We start from the raw sequence: 16,138 nt of genomic DNA, 5'->3' as shown, positions 1-16,138 counted from the left end.
GTGTGTGTGTGTGTGTGTGTGTGTGTGTGTGTGTGTGTGTGTGTGTGTGTGTGTTTGCCTGCTTGTTAGATGGTACATGGCTTTGGGTGTTTTGCTCATAACTAAAGGAAGATATAGTTCCAATCCATCCACAATAGGATTATGTACATGTTCAGAGAATGTTCTTCTGGAATATTCTGGAAAATCCAAAATAAGCGTGTTTTACAAATGGGTTGAATTCAACAGTCATATTCTCCGAAGCAGTCCAGGGGCAGATAGAAAGTGAGTGAGTTGACGGGGATGATGATGGGAGACTTTATTCCTAAATAGGACATTTCTGTCCTGAAAAACAATAGTGGTGGAAGTTTGTACGTTGGTTCATCTCCACTCCAAAACATTTGAATAACCAGAGATGAATTTGAAAACTCCTTAATATCGTAACATTGGCTGTTTTTATTTCATCCGTTCTTTTTTATTGTATATATACTTTTGAACAAAAACAAAAGTGGTAACTGAGAATGACATATATACTCTATCAGTTATCAATCTCTTTGTTCACGTTCATGAAAATAATACCTTTTTCATTTTTTTCTTATAAACAAAATGAGTGAGGACATCATTTCCCAGCTATATTTTGGAAGAAAACTACAATTTGGGAAACATTTTATAAAAACCTTGTTTTCGTGTGCTGGAAATGTCTTCTGAACAAGCGTGTATGTGTTGGTGTGTGACCTGGGTTTGGCTAAAATCTTTTTTTTCTTTTTTTATATTTCATTTGCTGATGCGAGTGATGCTTTGTGAATACAAGGGTTTTGATTAGAAACGAAAAGCACAAACTTGCGGCAAAGGGAGACTGTGGAACAAGGAATTCTTACCCACTTTAAGAGTCATTTACTCTATATAATACAACATAAAGTCTAGTCTACTACTTAGTTTTTGAAGCAGTCCCTCAAAGTCCACCATGCCTTTTTTTGGATGCTCTGTGTCCCAGCTGTATAGTGTCAGCGCAGGCCCCAGGGCTTTAGATCCACAGGTTGGGGCGTGTGTTTAGGGTTCACCCCCCCCCCCCCCCCCTCCGGCCCGGCCCCGTGCTCACTGCCCCTCTCCCTGTTGCAGGATGATCAAGGAGCACCCCCTGCCCCCGGGCTGGGAGATGAAGTACACCGCTGAGGGCGTCCGATATTTTGTGGACCACAACGCGCGCACCACCACCTTTAAAGACCCCAGACCCGGGTTTGAGTCAGGGTAAATATAATACTCTCAGCCCTTCCCTCCCCAATCTGATTTTATTTTATTTTTTCTTCAAATTGAGTAAATGTCCCAGAAATTTTAAAAATTCATCCAAATATTTTTTTTAATTTGAAATCAGATCTCAATGATTTGCCTTAACTGTCTGACATAACTGCTACTATTAAGACAATCCCCTCATTTTGTAAAACTGATGTCATCATGAAAAAGGTCCAAACTCCATCTTTAATCTAAACTTATTTCTAAATCTTTTTATTTTCGAATATGTCTTTGGACCAGACAGAATCAACTTAATTAGATAACATAACATCTTATTTTGTCACAGCAACATGTTCATGCTACCACACACACACACACACACACACACACACACACACACACACACACACACACACACACACACACACACACACACACACACACACACACACACACACACACGTACAGAGTACACACACACACACACACATACAGACAGACACACATACACAAACACACACACACCTCTTCCCCCCAGCCTGTGGATGTTTGCCTTGCGTGGAAGCAGTCTCAAATCTCAGTCAGGAGAATGTGCAGATGTGCAACAACAGATCCAGACTGCTCTGAGGTGTGTGTGTGTGTGTGTGTGTGTGTGTGTGTGTGTGTGTGTGTGGGCTGGTGTTTGTTCCTTTCTCGCCTTTTTTGTTCGGCTTTCAAGTGTGTGTGAGTGCGAGTGCATCTGCAAGCTGCTTTTTCATGCGGATATTTGAACATATTTTTAGGCTGGTGGTCTGAAAGACTCTTGGTGTGTTTTTACACTGGATCCTGCTAGGAGTGTGTGTGAGTCCGTGAGACCGGCGCTCTGCCGCTACGGTCTCTATTTCCTAACCCAAACCAAGATGTGCCTGGCAGCTCGGCCTGCTTCTTCTTCTACCCCCCAAAAATCACTCTCGCATCTCTACCCCCCATTATCTCTCTCTTTCTCTGTGTGTGTGTGTGTGTGTGTGTGTGTGTGTGTGTGTGTGTGTGTGTGTGTGTGTGTGTGTGTGTGTGTGTGTGTGTGTGTGTGTGTGTGTGTGTGTGTGTGTGTGTGTGTGTGTGTGTGTGTGTGTGTGTGTGTGTGTGTCGGCCGGCCTCTCTGGTGCTGCTGACGAAGCACATATCCAGCCCTGTGTGTTCGCGGTGGGTTTTTGGAACTTATACTAACACAGCTGCAAGCCCCGGACTCACCTCTGTCTTTGAGAGCCAGATACACACACACACACACACAGTGGATATGTAGAACAGAATGGCTGGTGTGAAGTTAATATATGTACTTTGAGTGTCTGGGCTTATCATGGAGACCATCTTTTTTCTGTCCATCAGCCTGAAAACACAAGACACCACCACCAACACTTTCTATGTTTTAAGGTGGCCTGAGCTATTCTGGAGAAAGCGTGTTGTCACAATCAGTGAATATCTCCTCTAGGATGTGTATTAACTAGGGGTGGGAAAAATTATCGATTCTCCGATGCATCGCGATTCTCTCTCGAACGATTCTGAATCGATTCAGAAGTTGATAATCGTTTTTTTTTTTTTTTTTTTTAGAAAATAATAGATAATAGAAATCCTATAGCAACATGATTTACGGGATTAGAAATAAAATCAAACTGAATCGGTTTAGTTTTTACAGACTTCTATATTGTGTTGAAATGCAAGCTGCTTTGTTCATAGAAAGTCATATTTGTGACAAGAAAAGCTTTTGAAGGTAATTCATCTGTTGATTGTCTTTAATGATCATCACAAAAGTAGGAAGTGATTAGCAAACTCTGAGTAGCAAACTCAGATGTGTATATAAATATATTTTTGAAAATCACACATGGGTATGCATCGAGATGCATTGAAAATCGATTTTGAATTCGAATCGTTTACTTTTTAATCGTAATCGAATCGTGAGGTGCCAAGAGATTCCCACCCCTAGTATTAACAATGTATTATTTTTCAGCACACGCAGTACAGACAGGTAGCGGATTGTGAGGAGATATTCACTGATTTTGGGAAAAAAGCCTTCTCCAGTTTGCTGACTCTACCTTTTAAACAGGATTCCCTGATGGATTTTGCTTCAACAGTGTAAAATTGACCGCGTTCCTCTTTGCTCTCTCTTGTGTGTGTGTGCAGGTCACGGCAGGGTGGTTCACCGGGTGCTTACGACCGCAGCTTCAGATGGAAATACCACCAGTTCCGTTTCCTGTGCCATGTAAGTGTTTACTAGGATCTTAATTTTTTTAATTCATATTCCATTTTATTTCTTATAATATTCCAAATGTTGTACTATTAGATTTTTGAATGGAATTTCATGTGTTGTGCTCACGACATATTTACAAAAAGATAAAAATAATGTGTGTCACAGTCTAGTCATCTAAAACTATATTCAACTCCTTTTCTTCTGGTGTCCTTCCGAGGAAAAATTCAGAAGCAGATATCGCAACACTTAGCTTGTTTAATCTGGTTTACATGACAAAGAATTATTTGTCGATTTTCACACAATATTACTAATAATCTGTATTATATCCAGTAGGAGACCAAACTGACATGAACAGATACTTCACAAAAAATAAAACAATTCAATATTTGCCCGAATATGCCACTGAAACACAATATTTTTATTTTTTATTTTTTTACTATGGAAAAGGGGTAGGATTAAATAAGTGTATACTTCTTCCTGCTCCTTTTCAGGCATATCTCAGCAATTCAGATCATTTGTTTTCTTTTCTTTTTATTTTTTTTGTGAAAACATAATTTTTGTTTATTGTATTTCCATGCTTTTCATTTTGTTTTGTATGTTGATATGTCTGAAATAAATTGAATCAAATCAAATAAAAAAAAATGTCTTGTCAGCCTAGAAAGGACACGTTTGGCTAAAGTGAAGGGTAACACTGCACATTAAACTGCTCTAGAAATGTGTGGTAACCAGCAGCTACAATTTCCTACATTGTTTCTTTTCAGAAGGTCTTACTGAACTGTTTGACAATCTGTTAACCACAGACATTAAATGTTGTGTTATATTGTCTCGGTCCAGTCTAATGCCTTGCCCAGCCATGTGAAGATCTCCGTTTCCAGACAGACGCTGTTTGAGGACTCCTTCCAGCAGGTCAGAAAAAACACCTACACTCCCACACAACTACATTTACCCAGTCAATCCAATGTTGCATGTCGTTAGCCTAATAGCATAATTGCCTAAATCATATTTACTCTACGCTACTTTTACTCTACATCTACTTTACCCTACTCTAGAACCCTTAAAATGTGACTTAGACAATTATGATATTAGGCTAACGAAAAGTAGATGTAGAGTAGAGTAGATGTAGAGGAAATATGATTTAGGCAATTATGCTATGAGGCTAACGATTTTCAAATGTTTCCATTAGGGCTTCACTTAGAAAATTGATACGGCAAGATATAGTGATATTTATTTCCCTTTATTTTGTATCGTATCGTCAGCTCCGAAAATCCATATTTTGGTAGGAACTACACCTGCTCTGCTCCTGTAGATGTCGCAGTACGGGTTTTCAGTTTGAATTAATGTTTTGAATTCAATTTTTTTTTACTCAATTTGTCTGCGGGATTATCAACGTAATGTGATGTGATGTATGAAGACCAGCCAGATCGGACCCAGCCACGTGTATTTCAGCTCTGCTTTTACATTTTGAGTGAACTGCATGTGGAATATCTCAATATATGAAGATATGCATCGTATCGCTATATACCGTGATATATCCTACCGTGAGCCATGTATCTTGACGCTTATATCGTACAGTGAAGTCCTTGCCAACACACAAACCATCCCTGCGTTCCAATCCCCATACTTCCCTACTATTTAAAATGCCAGAAAAAGATTAGGATGTCCCAATACATGCAGGTCAATGCTGAAAATACATAAATGCCCAACTAACTCCATGGAGTATTCGTCTTAATTCTTTATTTTATATATTTTCAATGATTCTTAATGTGTGCATGTTTTAAATTGAGATATATGGGTTTCAAAACCTGTAAAGTAACATTTAAAGTAACTTGTAATCTAATTTAGTTACTTTTAACATCAAGTAATCAGTAAAGTAACTAAGTTACTATTTTAAGGAGTAACTAGTAATCAGTAATCGGATTACTTTTTCAGCGTAACTGTGGCAACACTGCCTAACACACTGTGTTGTCTTCAGATCATGAACGTGAAGCCGTACGACCTCCGGCGCAGACTCTACATCATCATGAGAGGAGAGGAGGGGCTGGACTATGGAGGCATCGCCAGGTGAGAGCAGCAGCCAATCAAACGCAGCCTTCTTCCCCCCACCTTCTGTCATGTGTCTGGCTGCTATGACAGACACTCTTATTTAACCCTTTGATTTACATTCTGAATTTATGTTGGTTGGTGACGGTGTGTTTTCTTCTATACCTGCTACTTTCATTTTACCATTCTGTGTACATCTTTTACTGATCAATTTCATTTTCATTGTGGATTTATTTATTTATTCTTTCATAGACTGATTGTTTGCTTGGTAGAAACATCACATTATTAAAAGGGAAAGCAGGAGATATTCAATCTGAAAAGTCGGAACTGAAAAAATGACTTTCATCAATATAGTCACTAGAAAAATGCATTTTTGACGGTCAAAGTTCTGGATATATAGACCAATGTTCCATGTGTGCTTATAGGCCTTTATAATGTTGGGTAGTATACAATATTTTATAAACTCTTCTTCATGTGTTTGGTGTGCAAAAATTTTGATTGTTAAAGAAACTAGTAACTTTAAGTTATCAGATAAATGTTGTGGAGAGAAAAGAGTAGAATGTTTCCCACTGAATTGTAGTGGAGTGGAAGTTATCAAGTAGCAGGAAAATCTAAAAATGACAAGTGCCAACTTAAAGCTGCAGTTGATAATTTGAGCCGTTGGGATCCCAACGGCTGTTTCCCCAACGTTCTACCTGCTGTAGCTCCTCCCTCTGAACGACAGCTACGCGCGTTCATGTGAATTCAGTTACATTGACAGGAGACAAACACCATGTCCGATTCCGAGGTGATTAAACATTAGTAATGATAACTACATACGTACATATTGAGCATACATTTTAATCACAGACATACCATGCATGCTAGCTTAAAATCATTGTAAGTGTGCTGGTAGGCCTAACAAAAGTAGCTGTAACAGCCAGGCAAGATAGCAAACTAATTGTAACAGAGCGGAGAGGTGTGTGTGTATCTCCTATCAATGCTCCTGCTCTGACCGCAGCTGGGAAGGGCTGCTCGGGCAGTGTTGCCAACTTAGCGATTTTGTCGCTATATTTAGCTACTTTTCAGCCCCCCTGGCGACTTTTTTTTCAAAACAGCGACAAGCGACAAATCTATCTTTTTTTCTGGTGTAATTGGTGACTTTTTCGCCGAAGCAAATATCACTTTTAACGCTTCTCAACGAGCAGCGGGAGCCTCCTGGCCCGTCCCCCGTCACAGAGCACTGACAGACGGCCCGGTCCTCGCGCAGCAGCTCCTCCCAGCTGCGGTCAGAGCAGGAGATACACCTCTCAGCTCGGGGCTGCTGCGCGAGGAGCGGGCTGCGTGTCAGTGCTCCCGCTGCTCGTTGAGAAGAGATGATACTTGCTTTGGCGAAAAAAGTCACCAATAACACCAGAAAAAAAAGCTAGATTTGTCGCTTGTCGCTGTTGTGAAAAAAAAAAGTCGCCAGGGGGGCTGAAAAGTCACTAAATATAGCGACAATATCGCTTTGAGTTGGCAACACTGATCACAGGACGAGGGCTATATGGGGCCAGCGGCAGGCAGAGGAAGGGGACGAGGTTGCGGTCGGAGAGGTCTTGATGTGATAGGGCAAGAAGACATGGCCGGTGTACTTTTTTTCAAGCTCTCTCCGTCTCCCTTTCAGCAGTTAACTTTTCAACATTCGTCTTTCCTCGTTTTTTTGCTGTCTTAGCGGTGTTAGTTGTTAGTATCCTGGGAATGGTAAATTGAGGGTTCGTTTGTGAAGACATTGCTACTCGCTGTCCGCCGTAGTAGCCTTGTACCAAACAGTAGGCTAGTGTCAGACTGCTAGGGTCGTGAACGCTCACGCAACTGACGCATCAACGTCGTTGCCAAGGTCCCACAGCCAATAAGAACGGAGAATCTGACCTCGCTCTGATTGGTCAAAATTAACATGAGCGGTGGCAATTTTGGGGGGCAGCACACAGAGGCAGGGGGGAGCAAAGTGATAAAAAAATATTTTCAGACCACTTCACCTACATATAGCTGAATGGCTATTATGACAGTTTTGCCAAATATTACAGTAAAAAAACTCTCAACTGCAGCTTTAAAGTACAGTACTTGAGTAAATGTACTTAGTTACATTACACCTCTGGTTGCTGACAGAGGTCAAACTGTTCTTAATCATTATATATAAAGGCCCGGACACAACGGCCCGATAATCGCCGTCGTAGAGTCTGGAGGGGGCGGGGACACAAATCTGTTTGGTGTGTGCCGTGAAATCGGTCGTCGTAGATGTCGCCGGGCTTCTTTTGAGCCGATTGAACAGGCGGCGGCCTGTTCAATCGGCTCAAAAGAAGCAGTCTTTCAGTTGGAGCAATTTGATTTGTGGAGGGCTAGCGAATCAGTGAAGCCCGGAAGTGAGGCGGGTAGCACAAACAGCTAACAACAGTTAGCCATTGTTTTAATGTGTTTATTTGTTTCGTTCAGCGAGTACTCACATGCATCAACCCTTGTTGACTGCTCGACACCATGCTCGACACTCTCTGCTAAAAATTTTGCTCTTTATGGTCCATAAATATAAATACGTATTTCTATCTATGTTTATGGTCTAGAGAGCCGTCCCATCATTTTCGGCTTCCGTATTTTTTCGGGCCACAATACAGATTAGCGCCGCCTGCTGTTATGGAGACATTACGTCCCGCGCAAGCGCAGAGCGTACGGAAAGTCAGCAGTCGGATTGGTGTGTTCTTTGCACTTTATTGGCCGCGACGGGAAGACTGGAGCTCCCTGAATCGGCAAACTCCATTTTCGGGTAGTCGGACTGGTGTGTCCTGGCCTTAACACTATATCAGTGATTCTTGAGAAGTGGGACAAAACAGGGTGCAATGTTGAAAAAATACAAACCCTATGTTTCGACAAATTAAATTACATGTTTGTTTCCAACATATACTAAGCTACTGAGCTAAGCTTTGACACAACCTCCCAGCTTTTGTTTTTTTTACCGTCATTGGCCTATCACGACTATCACGTCATTGGCCTATATATGTCAACTCCGTCAGATTTCCTGTCTGACGGTGTTGACATATTTAATGTTTCTTAAACATAACAAATTAAATGTATCTAGTAGCCATTTGGTTTTTCTGTTGATGTTAGGTGCTAGTATGAACTACTTCAGGAAAATAAAATGATAAGAAAAATTCAAATAACTTCCTCAGAAATTGTAAGTCGGTGTTGACATATTATATCATGGTTGTGACACAGGACTTTCAAGATTCGGAATGTAAAATATTATTATTATTATTTTTTTTTTAAGATATTTTTTGGGCATTTTTTATGCTTTATTGATAGTGCAGAGAGACAGAGGTGAAATGGGGCAGAGAGGGGAGTGACATGCAGAGAACGTCCGCGGGTGGGAATCGAACCCGGGTCTGCTGCTGGGCCCGGCCCGGGAGGGGGACGCCTTACCAACTGAGCTAAAGGCGCCCCCAGATATTCTAAAACTACAAGACTTACCAGAGTCTGTCTGACTCTCATGTACTCTGCAGAGGTAGAATTTGACAAGAGGTCCTTCAAAGTGAAAGCTGCCCCTTATTTCGCCTGATTTTATTACATTTTAATGAAATGTCTGACGGTGGTGACAAAAAGTGTCCCACCACTTTGAAACCATATAAAACATGAATGTGTTGTAGAAAAGTGTTAGTTTTTTTAGTGTTGCTTTTGATGAAAAAAGCTCTTTTTAATCATTAAAGTAATTTTTTTTAAATAAACTTTTTTTTTATTGCATATGAAAGATTCAAATCTTCTCTGAGGACACACTGTTTTGGACGTTGTGAGAAGATAACAAGTGTCAAATATTTGACATAATAATGATAAAATTAAATTCAAGGGGACAATTGTGCTCCAGACATTCTATTCTTAATCCCTAATAACATCTACAATTTTAAATATTTTTAGTTTTAAACATAATAGCAGTTACATATGGAAGACGGCCTTTTGTCCCAGTTCTGAAGAATCACTGATATACAAATATTATTAATTCACTCTTTAAATGTTACACACACTTCTTGTTCCATATGTGTCCTCCATCCATCACCCCACCCATCCATCCCATGTATCCATCCTGCCCCGTGTGTCTGCTGTCTTCCAGGTCTTCCCTCTCTGTATATGTTGGTATTTTTCTGTTGGCCATTTCTTTTTCTTTTTTGCATTGTGTCTGTCTCCGGTGTCACGTCAGTGGTTTTACCCTATGGTAGGTGACATCATGCTGTTCTACCACAGGGTAGAACCACGGACGGGATGTTGTGAGGTGTCTGCGTCCGTCCGTCCGTCCATCCCCCCCTCTCCCATACAGCTCTATGGGGAGTGCAGGGTCCCTGGGAGGGGAGCGCTTGGTTCTGGTGCAGAGCTGCTGGTGGTGGGCCCTCATTCTCTCTAACATGCATCCTTCCACAGTCTCTTTGTGTCCCTGTCTTGTTTCTATCCTGTTGTTTTTATCCTTCAATATTGTGTGGATTTTTCTTAATGAAATGGATGTGGTGTCAAATGTCCAGGTCTTTGGTCCGTATAATGAGCTGTATATCTGACGGTCAGACACAGACCACTTCAGCCTCAGCTGCACACCAGCTTTTATCTGATCTACTGTAGTATTCAAACATAGTTGTTCCTCTGGAATTTTTGGAATCACTTTTGTTATTTTTTTAAAAATATATTTTCTGTAAACTCTGCTCGTTGGTCATTTCTCTCCATGTGTTAAATGTACTGTGATCATTGTTTTGTCATTATTCCTCTTCAGATGTCTGCATTTCTTTGTCTATTTGTCCCAGATTTTAATTGGTTCATGTTTTTGTTTTTTTGTGGGATGAAACTAACTCTTTCTCACCTATTCTTTGATAAAAGTCATCCCCACATGTTAAACTGCAGAGCCATCTCCACATTAAGCCCATATGTTTTTTTTGAAGGAAAAGCTGTGCATGTGTGCATTGGTCCAGTGTGTGAGCCTGTGGTATGATATCTCTCCTCTGTCTGTCTCTGTGTAGAGAGTGGTTCTTCCTGCTGTCCCACGAGGTGTTGAACCCCATGTACTGTCTGTTTGAATACGCCGGCAAGAACAACTACTGTCTGCAGATCAACCCCGCCTCCTCCATCAACCCTGACCACCTCACATACTTCCGCTTCATTGGACGCTTCATCGCCATGGTGAGAGACACACTTTGGACTATGGCTTCAAACAGGCAACATGGGGGGGGGGGGGTAGCTCCTGGGGTAGTGTAGGTTTTTTGCCTTTATGAAAAATCAGCCGATACAGAAAGACTGTGTCCAGACGGTGTGTACCGCTGACATGTTTATGAGTTGTTGTTTTTTAAGATTATTTTTTGGCATTTTCAAGCTTTATTAGATAGTACAGAGTTGAAATGGGGAGACAGAGAGAGAGGGGGGATGACCTGCAGTAAAGGTCCACGGGTCTGATTTGACCACTGCAACGAAGGCCGGAGCCGATATGATATGTGCTCTATCCACTATACCTCTGGAGCGCCCCATGTTTTAAATGTTGAATTTTATGAAGCCAAACTTCTTCCTCTTCACTGTCCGGAGTGATTGTTTTCCTCCAATTGAAAGTGACAGACAGAAGTATATGACATGCAGCATAACATTTGAACCTGGGACGCTGCAGCTTATGCTTTACAAGCCTATTTTTCTTTCTTCCAAAACTCTCAAATATAAACTTTAAAAGGTGTTACAACATCCGCTACACAAAACATTTTTCAATGGGATTTTCTGAAAAAACAAATTAAAATGTTCAGATTTTGATTCCCATTTTTGGGTTTTCAAGATGTCGGCAATTTACCCTTCAGCGTCTCCAGTGTATATACAGTAGATGAGGGACAGTATGTGCTATAATGTCTCTCTCTGTCTGGGATCAGATCCAGCAAACTGTGGGCCCCAAAAACCTCCCCCCTCCTTCCGTCTGCCACCCCACCCCTCACCCACACCATGACCTTACTGCCGCACCCAGCCCACACCCGCTAGCACACAGACTATATTTAGGCCTAAAACGCAGTGTGCAGTACCAAAGACTGAAACCTGTTAACCTATTCTTTTAAAAGGTTTTGGACTGTTAACAATGTACTTTACTAATAAGATTTTTTTTTTTGGGGGGGGGGCTATCTGTCATCTTAACCCATTGATGACTATGGCAGTCTAAGATGCATGTCCTTAATGCCTGAGGGTTTTTTGAAAAAATAGTATGAATTGTAAAGTCTACCTAAACCTTAATATCTAAGCCTGTGTAGCACATAGAAACATGAAATAAAATACATTTAAAAGTTAAGGTTCACAGGTTTTATTTAAACATGCTCCCTTAGCGCTTACAAACCAACACGTTTCTAAAAATCGTCAAAATTAGATGGGGGAGAAAAAAAAGAATAAATAATATAAAATATTTAAAAATAATGTGCTAAACGAGGTTATAATCCTGCTTTCTTTTAGCATGGATAGTAGTGACTGAGTGTGCAGTGGAGGGATAAAGATAGACAGATATAGGAAAGAAGAGATAGCTTTATTTTATTATTTAGTTCAGTTATCACTGGCACCATAAATCCGACTTCCCAGTACAACTGGAACGCAGACTGACTCCTGCTGTCGGGAGCCGATCAGCTGGTCCAAACGGCTGTATACCACGAAATGAAAACAAAACTGAAACTTAACTATCGTCTGGCTGGGCTGAATTTGAGTTGGAGCACCAAAATATAGCCTAAATTCATAAATATTGTTAATAAATAGATGCAATGTGTTGTGTGATTTTCGTCAGTAGTCTATAGTAGACCTTGATTCTGCGTTCCGAACGCCACTAACTGTTCTGTAATACACTATCGCCGACACAGCTGGCGTATTTTTTTAATTTTTATTTATTTATTCATTTTTTGATTGGCGTGATTTTCGGCAAACCACACATTTTTGGGTGGTCACGTGGTCTTAAAAAATCAACAAAACCCACCTCTTGTGTATTTGAACCAATGACGGTGCATTCTATGTTGTGCACGCCATGAAAATTAGATAAAGTAACAATGCTGCGTGACGCAGCATCAGGCAGGAGATACAATGTGGCATAGTGCAGCAGCCGTCATCAATGGGTTAAGTATCTATCTGACTCATCATGGATATTTCATTTCTAATAATCAGGGGGTATTCAATCATTTGGAGACAGATGTCGTCTGGTCTTAGCCTGAATGTATGTCCACATTTGCAGTGACTTGAGAATTCATGTGTGATGTACAAATGATTGAAAGAATGGTGACACTGCACTCTACGCGTTAGGTCAGACACATTCAGGTTCTGTGTGGGCTGGAAACTTTGCCTCTTTAATTCCTCATCCTCTGCCCCATATTCCCTCCTGTGTGTGTGTGTGGCTGTGTCTGGCTGTGTGTCTGTCTGTCTGGCTGTGTGTGTGTGTCTGGCTGTGAGACAGACACATGGTCAGTCAGGATACAGTAGGACAGAACAGACTGAGTCAGTCAGTTAGTGGGCGTCTGTGTTGTTCTTGGCTCATCTAGCTCTGAGCCCTTCTGTGGGCTTTTAACACTAAACAGCTCCGTCTGGCTGCGTCTGCACACACACACACACACACACACACACACACACACACACACACACCAAGGAAAGATGATGACTTGCTCAAAGCTGTAAATGTTAAGAGCACACACACAGGCTTCAGTTGTCTTGGTGTTTTGTCTGGCTGTCTTAATCTGATCTGGGTGACTCCTTGTTGTTTTCCCCATTGAGAATAGGGTTAAACGTTAGACATTTAGTCAAATGTACATATGGCAGTGTATGAATTATCACTTTTGTGTTTGCCCTTTATAAATGCATGGATACTGTATAAGCAGGTGTGGAGTTAATGCTATTACCGAAAATGTTTTTTTTCTGGTGAGAAAATGTGTGTTGTGCTGCCAGCTATGATTCTAGAAATAAAAGGGGCCCATTCATTTTGACTGTTAAAGGTGACTGGCTGCTAAAGCGTTTCTAACACTGGAATGGGCAGGAAACCCCCCCCCCCCCCCCCCCCCAGTGAATCATTACCAAACACTGAGCCACTCACAAGAATATATATGTGCAATTTTGTCAAGAACAAATTTGGACCATATGTCACCAATGGCCATACAATAACACTAGAATATCCCAGAATTACAGAACACACACACACCAACACACATATCCTAATACTTTGTTAGGTTTCAGTGCAGTAGCCGTTGTGTTTTAATGTAGATCTTGTTGAATGTATTCAGGGCAGACTGCATGAGGTTCCTCTGTGTGGTTGTTCTAATGTACCTAAGCCTCTCCCTACAGGCTCTGTACCACGGCAAGTTCATCGACACCGGCTTCACGCTGCCCTTCTACAAGAGAATGCTGGACAAGAAGCCCACACTCAAAGACCTGGAGTCCATAGACCCAGAGTTCTTTAACTCCATCATGTGGGTCAAGTAAGTATCACACTCTGAATGGTGCGTGTGTGTGTTATGGCTGTTCCCCTCAAGGGTAGATTTGTTTTTCTAGGTCTCATTTCTTGTTATTTTATTTATTTATTTTTTTTATTAAATGAAAGAAAACTGTAAAAGAATAATCCAGGTGTGTATGATATGATGATATCAGTCAATTGAATGTAAAGTCAAAGAAATGATACGGCATGACCAACTTTTAAACAAAATAAAATCTTAAGGATCAGAAGCAGTACTTCTTTTTATAATAGAAAAGATGGTATGCAGCCTTAAGGGTCTGACATACACATGACTCTAAAAGAAGTGTGTGTGTGTGTGTGTGTGTGTGTGTGTGTGTGTGTGTGTGTGTGTGTGTGTGTGTGTGTGTGTGTGTGTGTGTGTGTGTGTGTGTGTGTGTGTGTGTGTGTGTGTGTGTGTGTGTGTGTGTGTGTGTGTAGAGACAACAACCTGGCTGAGTGTGGCGTGGAGCTGTATTTTGCCCAGGACATGGAGATCCTGGGGAAGGTGTCCACACACCAGCTGAAGGAGGATGGAGAGAACGAGCTGGTGACTGAGGAGAACAAGGAGGAGTACATCAGGTAAAGAGAGGAGGGAGCCACACACTACCAACACACGTCATGTTACTCAGCCTGCATATCAAAGTGCCTTCAAATGTACATCCAGTTGATTGCACATTGTGAATATTTTTCATCACATTTCATTTTAACTTATCTATTTTTTACTTTCTGTTCTATTTTATACATACTGTTTTATATTGCACAGAATATTCCTTTGCACTACTTAGTATTTAGAATTTATCTTGTGTAAATATTGTTTATGTTTAATCTTCTTTATCTCATTTAACTCTATATTGTTTTATTTTATCGTTCTAACTGCACTGTGGGCCAGAGATAAACACCATTTTGATTCTGATGTACAGTATCTCACAAAAGTGAGTACACCCCTCACATTTCTTCAAATATTTCATTATATCTTTTCATGGAGAAATGACACTTTGATACAATGTAAAGTAGTCAGTGTACAGCTTGTATAACAGAGTAAATTTACTGTCCCCTCAAAATAACTCAACACACAGCCATTAATGTCTAAAGTGCTGGCAACAAAAGTGAGTACACCCCTAAGTGAAAATGTCCAAATTGGGCCCAAAGTTTAAATATTTTGTGTGTCCACCATTATTTTCCAACACTGCCTTAACCCTCTTGGGCATGGAGTTCACCAGAGCTTCACAGGTTGTCACTGGAATCCTCTTCCACTCATTCATGACAGCATCACGGAGCTGGTGGATATTAGAGACCTTGCGCTCCTCCATCTCCCGTTTGAGGATGCCCCGCAGATGCTCAATAGGGTCTAGGTCTGGAGACATGCTTGGCCAGTCCATAACCTTTTCCCTCAACTTCTTTAGCAAGGCAGTGGTCGTCTTGGAGGTGTGTTTGGGGTAGTTATCATGTTGGAATACTGCCCTGCAGCCCAGTTTACAAAGGGAGGGGATCATGCTCTGCTTAAATATGTCACAGTACATGTTGGCATTCAGTGAACTGTAAATCCCCAGTGCTGGCAGCACTCATGCAGCCCCAGACCATGACACTACAACCACCATGCTTGACTATAGGCAAGACACACTTGTCTTTGTACTGCTCACCTGGTTGCCGCACCACACTCTTAACACCATCTGAACCAAATAAATGTATTTTGGTCTCATCAGACCACAGGACATGGTTGCAGTAATCCATGTCCGTAGTCTGCTTGTCTTCAGCAAACTGTTTGCAGGCTTTCTTTTGCATCATCTTTAGAATAGGTTTCCTTCTGGGACGACAGCCATGCAGACCAGTATGATGCAGTGTGTGGCGTATGGTCTGAGCACTGACAGGCTGACCCCCCCACCCCTTCAAGCCCTGCAGCAATGCTGGCAGTATTCACACGTCTATTTTCCAAAGCCAACCTCTGGATAGGACGCTGAGCATGTGCACTCAACCATCGTAAACTGGGCTGCAGGGCAGTATTGCAACATGATAACGACCCCAAACACACCTCCAAGACGACCACTGCCTTGCTAAAGAAGCTGAGGGGAAATGTGATGGACTGGCCAAGCATGTCTCCAGACCTAAACCCTATTTAGCATCTTTGGGGCATCCTCAAATGGAAGGTGGAGGAGCGCAAGGTCTCTAGTATCCACCAGCTCCGTGATGCTGTCATGAATGGGTGGAAGAGGATT

At 41.4% G+C, this 16,138-nt stretch overlaps 1 protein-coding gene across 4 annotated transcripts in view; it reads left to right on the top strand.

Annotated features, from left to right (window-relative positions):
• Positions 1-16,138, top strand: part of wwp2 (WW domain containing E3 ubiquitin protein ligase 2) — a 104,979-nt gene that overhangs the window by 77,503 nt on the left and 11,338 nt on the right. For 3 of the 4 annotated variants that reach the window (XM_080028326.1, XM_080028327.1, XM_080028328.1), the window contains exons 13-19: positions 1,096-1,224; positions 3,364-3,442; positions 4,265-4,336; positions 5,403-5,491; positions 10,471-10,630; positions 13,778-13,911; positions 14,364-14,504. In XM_080028326.1, the coding sequence (XP_079884452.1) occupies positions 1,096-1,224; positions 3,364-3,442; positions 4,265-4,336; positions 5,403-5,491; positions 10,471-10,630; positions 13,778-13,911; positions 14,364-14,504 (804 nt within the window). The remainder of the gene's footprint in view (positions 1-1,095; positions 1,225-3,363; positions 3,443-4,264; positions 4,337-5,402; positions 5,492-10,470; positions 10,631-13,777; positions 13,912-14,363; positions 14,505-16,138) is intronic. The other variant, XM_080028329.1, reaches the window with a different exon arrangement.

The sequence above is a fragment of the Ammodytes marinus genome, assembly GCF_949987685.1.
Source record: "Ammodytes marinus genome assembly, chromosome: 5".
In the NCBI taxonomy this organism is placed as follows: domain Eukaryota; kingdom Metazoa; phylum Chordata; class Actinopteri; order Uranoscopiformes; family Ammodytidae; genus Ammodytes; species Ammodytes marinus.
The sequence above is the reverse complement of the archived record's forward strand: the minus strand, read 5'-3'. Positions and strand labels throughout refer to the sequence as shown.